Raw genomic sequence first — 7,669 nt, forward strand, 5'->3', positions numbered from 1 at the left:
CTTCCCTAAATACATCCCATTCCTCCCCCACTCCCCTTACCTCCTTTGTTCTCACCTTTTTCCATTCTGTACTCAGTCTCTCCTGGTACTTCCTCATACAAGTCTCCTTCCCAAGCTCACTTACTCTCACCACTCTCTTCACCCCAACATTCTCTCTTCTTTTCTGAAAACCCACACAAATTTTCACCTTTGCTTCCACAAGATAATGATCAGACATCCCTCCAGTTGCACCTCTCAGCACATTAACATCCAAAAGTCTCTCTTTCGAGCGTCTATCAATTAACACGTAATCCAATAACGCTTTCTGGCCATCTCTCCTACTTACATATGTATACTTATGTATATCTCGCTTTTTAAACCAGGTATTCCCAATCATCAGTCCTTTTTCAGCACATAAATCTACAAGCTCTTCACCATTTCCATTTACAACACTGAACACCCCATGTATACCAATTATTCCCTCAACTGCCACATTACTCACCTTTGCATTCAAATCACCCATCACTATAACCCGGTCTCGTGCATCAAAACCACTAACACACTCATTCAGCTGCTCCCAAAACACTTGCCTCTCACGATCTTTCTTCTCATGCCCAGGTGCATATGCACCAATAATCACCCATCTCTCTCCATCAACTTTCAGTTTTACCCATATCAATCGAGAATTTACTTTCTTACACTCTATCACATACTCCCACAACTCCTGATTCAGGAGTAGTGCTACTCCTTCCCCTCCTCTTGTCCTCTCACTAACCCCTGACTTTACTCCCAAGACATTCCCAAACCACTCTTCCCCTTTACCCTTTAGCTTCGTTTCACTCAGAGCCAAAACATCCAGGTTCTTTTCCTCAAACATACTACCTATCTCTCCTTTTTTCTCATCTTGGTTACATCCACACACATTTAGACACCCCAATCTGAGCCTTCGAGGAGGATGAGCACTCCTCGCGTGACTCCTTCTTCTGTTTCCCCTTTTAGAAAGTTAAAATACAAGGAAGGGAGGGTTTCTGGCCCCCCGCTCCCGTCCCCTTTAGTCATCTTCTACGACACGTAAGGAATGCATGGGAAGTATTCTTAATCCCCTATCCCCAGGGATAGCATTTCACACAGTTCCTTATCAACGGTTGATTAAAAGGATATATCTACAGGCAGGAATAAGGGGTGACCTCCTCTAGGCGGAAGACTACCTTCTTGTAAGGGAGCAAAGAATGTATGTAAGAGGTGCATCCTTGAAGTGGGTTGAGGTTACAAATGTCATGCTGTAGGCCTTAGTCTTGGGCCTACTGCTAATCCTAGTGTATGTTAATGACTTACCTGACGGATTAAAATTGTATATAAATATGTTTTCAGACAATTGAAAGGTCATGCAAGAAATAAAGAATGATCATGATTGCATCAGCCTACAAATGGACCTGGACAAACTCTAAATCAGGTCAGATAAAAGAATAATGAAATGAATGAAGTAAGTGCAAGGATGAAATGAAGCAAAAGAAGTCCTCAGTGTGATTCTTTCCTTATGGGAAAGAAGTTAACAGGAATCTGCATGTCTGCGAGTCAATATCATATCTAACTTACTGCCAGAGCTACGCAGAAAAATTGAGAGAAGAGCAATCTGTCCACTGGCAAATATAAGAACTACATTCAAATATATTGACGAGGACATGTCCATAAATTATTCACTATACATATGATGGAGTTGGTAGAGATGCTCTGTGGAAGGTATTAAGAATATATGGTGTGGGAGGAAAGTTGTTAGAAGCAGTGAAAAGTTTTTATCGAGGATGTAAGGCATGTGTACGTGTAGGAAGAGAGGAAAGTGATTGGTTCTCAGTGAATGTAGGTTTGCGGCAGGGGTGTGTGATGTCTCCATGGTTGTTTAATTTGTTTATGGATGGGGTTGTTAGGGAGGTAAATGCAAGAGTTTTGGAAAGAGGGGCAAGTATGAAGTCTGTTGGGGATGAGAGAGCTTGGGAAAAGAGTCAGTTGTTGTTCGCTGATGATACAGCGCTGGTGGCTGATTCATGTGAGAAACTGCAGAAGCTGGTGACTGAGTTTGGTAAAGTGTGTGGAAGAAGAAAGTTAAGAGTAAATGTGAATAAGAGCAAGGTTATTAGGTACAGTAGGGTTGAGGGTCAAGTCAATTGGGAGGTGAGTTTGAATGGAGAAAAACTGGAGGAAGTGAAGTGTTTTAGATATCTGGGAGTGGATCTGGCAGCAGATGGAACCATGGAAGCGGAAGTGGATCATAGGGTGGGGGAGGGGGCGAAAATTCTGGGGGCCTTGAAGAATGTGTGGAGGTCGAGAACATTATCTCGGAAAGCAAAAATGGGTATGTTTGAAGGAATAGTGGTTCCAGCAATGTTGTATGGTTGCGAGGCGTGGGCTATGGATAGAGTTGTGCGCAGGAGGATGGATGGTGCTGGATATGAGATGTTTGAGGACAATGTGTGGTGTGAGGTGGTTTGATCAAGTGAGTAACGTAAGGGTAAGAGAGATGTGTGGAAATAAAAAGAGCGTGGTTGAGAGAGCAGAAGAGGGTGTTTTGAAGTGGTTTGGGCACATGGAGAGAATGAGTGAGGAAAGATTGACCAAGAAGGTATATGTGTCGGAGGTGGAGGGAACGAGGAGAAGAGGGAGACCAAATTGGAGGTGGAAAGATGGAGTGAAAAAGATTTTGTGTGATCGGGGCCTGAACATGCAGGAGGGTGAAAGGAGGGCAAGGAATAGAGTGAATTGGAGCGATGTGGTATACCGGGGTTGACGTGCTGTCAGTGGATTGAATCAAGGCATGTGAAGCGTCTGGGGTAAACCATGGAAAGCTGTGTAGGTATGTATATTTGCGTGTGTGGACGTATGTATATACATGTGTATGGGGGGGGTTGGGCCATTTCTTTCGTCTGTTTCCTTGCCCTACCTCGCAAACGTGGGAGACAGCGACAAAGTATAATAAAAAAAAATATATACATAAGTATACGTATGTAAGTAGGACAGATGGCCAGGGAGTGTTATTGGATTACGTGTTAACTGATAGGCGCACAAAAGAGAGACTTTTGGATGTTAATGTGCTGAGAGGTGCAACTGGAGGGATGTCTGATCATTATCTTGTGGAGGCGAAGGTGAAGATTTGTAAAGGTTTTCAGAAAAGAAGAGAGAATGTTGGGGTGAAGAAAGTGGTGAGAGAAAGTGAGCTTGGGAAGGAGGCTTGTGTGAGGAAGTACCAGGAGAGACTGAGTACAGAATGGAAAAAGGTGAGAACAAAGGACGTAAGGAGAATGGGGAGGAATGGGATGTATTTAGGGGAGCAGTGATGGATTGCGCAAAAGATGCTTGTGGCATGAGAAGCATGGGAGGTGGACAGATTAGAAAGGGTAGTGAGTGGTGGGATGAAGAAGTAAGATTATTAGTGAAAGAGAAGAGAGAGACATTTGGATGATTTTTGCAGGAAAATAATGCAAATGACTGGGAGATGTATAAAAGAAAGAGGCAGGAGGTCAAGAGAAAGGTGCAAGAGGTGAAAAAGAGGGCAAATGAGAGTTGGGGTGAGAGAGTATCATTGAATTTTAGGGAGGATAAAAAGATGTTTTGGAAGGAGGTAAATAAAGTGCGTAAGACAAGGGAACAAATGGGAACTTCAGAGAAGGGGGCTAATGGGGAGGTGATAACTAGTAGTGGTGATGTGAGAAGGAGATGGAGTGAGTATTTTGAAGGTTTGTTGAATGTATTTGATGATAGAGTGGCAGATATAGGGTGTTTTGGTCGAGGTGGTGTGCAAAGTGAGAGGGTTAGGGAAAATATTGGGTAAACAGAGAAGAGGTAGTAAAAGCTTTGCGGAAGATGAAAGCCAGCAAGGCGGCGGGTTTGGATAGTACTGCAGTGGAATTTATTAAAAAAGGGGGTGACTGTATTGTTGACTGGTTGGTAAGGTTATTTAATGTATGTTTGATTCATGGTGAGGTGCCTGAGGATTGGCAGGATGCTTGCATAGTGCCATTGTACAAAAGTCAAAGGGGATAAGAGTGAGTGCTCAAATTACAGAGGTATAAGTTTGTTGATTATTCCCGGTACATTATATGGGAGGGTATTGATTGAGAGGGTAAAGGCATGTAGAGAGTATCAGATTGGGGAAGAGCAGTGTGGTTTCAAAAGTGGTAAAGGATGTGTGGATCAGGTGTTTGCTTTGAAGAATGTATGTGAGAAATACTTAGAAAAGCAAATGGATTTGTATGTAGCATTTATGGATCAGGAGAAGGTATGTGATAGAGTTGATAGAGATGCTCTGTGGAAGGTATTAAGAATATATGGTGTGGGAGGCAAGTTGTTAGAAGCAGTGAAAAGTTTTTATCAAGGATGTAAGGCATGTGTACATGTAGGAAGAGAGGAAAGTGACTGGTTCTCAGTGAAAGTAGGTTTGCAACAGGGGTGTGTGACGTGTCCATGGTTGTTTAAATTGTTTATGGATGGGGTTGTTAGGGAGGTGAATGCAAGAGTTTTGGAAAGAGGGGCAAGTATGCAGTATGTTGTGGATGAGGGATCTTGGGAAGTGAGTCAGTTATTGTTCGCTGATGATACAGCACTGGTGGCTGATTCATGTGAGAAACTGCAGAAGCTTGTGACTAAGTTTGGTAAGGTGTGTGGAAGAAGAAAGTTAAGAGTAAATGTGAATAAGAGCAAGGTTATTAGGTACAGTAGGGTTGAGGGTCAAGTCAATTGGGAGGTAAGTTTGAATGGAGAAAATGGGAGGAAGTGAAGTATTTTAGATATCTGGGAGTGGATTTGGCAGTGGATGGAACCATGGAAGCGGAAGTGAATCATAGGGTGGGGAGGGGGTGAAAATTCTAGGAGCATTGAAGAATGTGTGGAAGTCGAGAACATTGTCTCGGAAAGCAAAAATGGGTACGTTTGAAGGAATAGTGGTTCCAACAATGTTATATGGTTGCGAGGCGTGGGCTATGGATAGGGTTGTGCAAAGTAGGGTGGATGTGCTGGAAATGAGATGTTTCAGGACAATATGTGGTGTGAGGTGGTTTGATTGAGTAAGTAATAATAGGGTAAGAGAGATGTGTGGGAATAAAAAGAGTGTGGTTGAGAGAGCAGAAGAAGGTGTTTTGAAATGGTTTGGTCACATGGAGAGAATGAGTGATGAAAGATTGACCAAGAGGATATATGTGTCAGGGGTGGAGGGAACGAGGAGAAGTGGGAGACCAAATTGGAGGTGGAAAGATGGAGTGAAAAAGATTTTGACTGATCGGGGCCTGAACATGCAGGAGGGGAAAGGCGTGCAAGGAATAGAGTGAATTGGAACGATGTGGTATACCGGGGCCGACGTGCTGTCAGTGGATTGAACCAGGGCATGTGAAGCATCTGGGGTAAACAATGGAAAGTTCTGTGGGGCCAGGATGTGGAAAGGGAGCTGTGGTTTCAATGCATTATTACATGACAGCTAGAGATTGAGTGTGAACGAATGTGGCCTTTGTTGTCTTTTCCTAGCACTACCTCGCACACATGAGGGGGGAGAGGGTTGTTATTTCATGTGTGGCGAGGTAGCGATGGGAATGAACAAAGGCAGACAGTATGAATTATGTGCATGTGTACATATGTATATGTCTGTGTGTGTATATATATGTATGCGTTGAGATGTATAGGTATGTATATTTGTGTGTGTGGATGTGTATGTATATACATGTGTATGTAGGTGGGTTGGGCCATTCTTTCGTCTGCTTCCTTGCACTACCTCACGAACACGGGAGACAGCAACAAAGCAAAGCAAATATATCAAACTAAAGCTGGATTAAGCTTCGCCAGTCTTGTCTGCACCTAAAGAAGCACGAAGATCAAACTGAGAGTACAGAAATGAAAAACTGCAATGATACCTGAACTATATTAACTAAGCTACAATAAGAAGCTGAGGGCTAAAAAGCTCTCTATCATGGAAGACAGGAGAGTGGGGAAGGTAGACCTCATAACAGTCCTCAAGTTTCTAAATCAGCTGAATGATGTTGACTGGGAGCAATTCTTCAATTGTAACCAGAAGCCATAGCAAAAGCTTGGTAAAAAAATTAGATTGAAAGGATGTTAAGAAGTACTGGTATAGTGTTGAGCTGGTGAATAGTTGGAATAAACTAACCAATGAAGTAGTGAATGCTAGTAGCTTGCAAAAGTTAAAATTTTAGGCTACCTGATGGGACAGAAAGTTCAGGGAAAGTAATAGTCTCTCTCCCCATACTATACCAAAAGGTATTACCAATAAACATAATAGAAACAAAGAGCTGATCCATAAAGCACAACCGAAGAACTATACGCATCTCTGTTCACATTCACCCAGGGGGAACAAAAGTATTAATACATCCAGTAGCTACATAAAATTATTTTACAGAACTATAATATATAGTTCTGAACCCCACAAGCAGTCAAGGGGAAGTAAAATTGGCAAAGGGGAGCATCATCCAATTTCCTTTCATCTGCTAGCCAACAGGGTCAAGGATGCAATGCAAACAAATAACAAATACAAGAACTAATCACACATACATAAGCTCCTTATTTCTGACAAGGTCCTGATATGCTGTCTTGGCCAATTCACAGCGTTGGAGAGCTATGTCCCACCGCTTACCATCCATACATTCCTGTACATCTTCCAAAATTTCAAGATACACCTCGAATCTGAAAATGAAACATGCTCAAAAAAAAATTCTGAGATATGCAAAGACAAATGCACAAAAAACACTATATTAGTGTTACTCAACATATAGTTGTTCATCACAATGTTCAACTAATCACCACCAAGTGCATTATATATATCTTACAATATTTCCTCAGTAAATCTTACTGTAAATCTGTCACTTTGAATGCAGATGTACGTTCACTCACATACTTATCAAAATTATGGGAGCATCCAGCCCTACCCTGACCTTGAGCTCTTCCATGATTAGTGAACCAACTAATATACTGACCTCCCAGTTCTGTAATATCTCAATTATGTATTTTCTGCAAACTGACTGTTTAAATTCATTAAAACATTCATTATCATAGTTATTACAATGACAATTATAACAATTTATTCATATATTTTCATATTATACTTAATCGCCAAGATAACGTTTTCACCTTCCACACATCTTTCAACACTCCCAGAATCTTTGCCCCCTGCCCCATCCTATGACTCACTTCCATCCACTGATAACACTACTACCAGATATCTAAAGCACTTCACTTCCTCCAGTTTTCCTCCATTCAAACTTACCTCCCAATTAACTTGTCCCTCAACCCTACTGAACCTAATAACCTTGCTCTTATTCACAATTACTCTCAACTTCCTCCTTTCACACACTTTACCAAACTCAGTCACCAGCTTCTGCAGTTTCTCACACGAATCAGCCACCAACACCCTATCATCAGCGAACAACTGAATCACTTCCCAAGCCCTCTCATCCACAACAGACCTCATACTTCCTCCTCTTTCCAAAACTCTTGCTTTCACCTCCCTAACAACCCCATCCATAAACAAATCGAACAACCATGGAGACATCACACACCCCTGCCACAAAATAATGTTCACTGAGAACCAATCACTTTCCTCTTTTCCTGCTCGTACACATGCATTACAACCTTGATAAAAACCTTTCACTGCTTCTAGCAACTTACCTCCCATGCCATATACTCTTGAAACCTTCCA

General features: G+C 42.1%; 1 protein-coding gene across 1 annotated transcript in view; it reads right to left on the bottom strand.

Moving 5' to 3' along the window:
• LOC139757327 (fanconi-associated nuclease 1-like) overlaps window positions 1-6,920 on the bottom strand; it is a 136,808-nt gene extending 129,888 nt beyond the window's left edge. Inside the window, exons 1-2 of the mRNA XM_071677751.1 lie at window positions 6,865-6,920; window positions 6,526-6,657 (exon numbers count right to left, since the gene is read on the bottom strand). Coding sequence (XP_071533852.1) covers window positions 6,526-6,657; window positions 6,865-6,920 — 188 coding nt within the window. The remainder of the gene's footprint in view (window positions 1-6,525; window positions 6,658-6,864) is intronic.
• Between the last annotated feature and the right edge of the window lie 749 nt (window positions 6,921-7,669).

Source organism: Panulirus ornatus, chromosome 25, assembly GCF_036320965.1.
Source record: "Panulirus ornatus isolate Po-2019 chromosome 25, ASM3632096v1, whole genome shotgun sequence".
Lineage (NCBI taxonomy): Eukaryota > Metazoa > Arthropoda > Malacostraca > Decapoda > Palinuridae > Panulirus > Panulirus ornatus.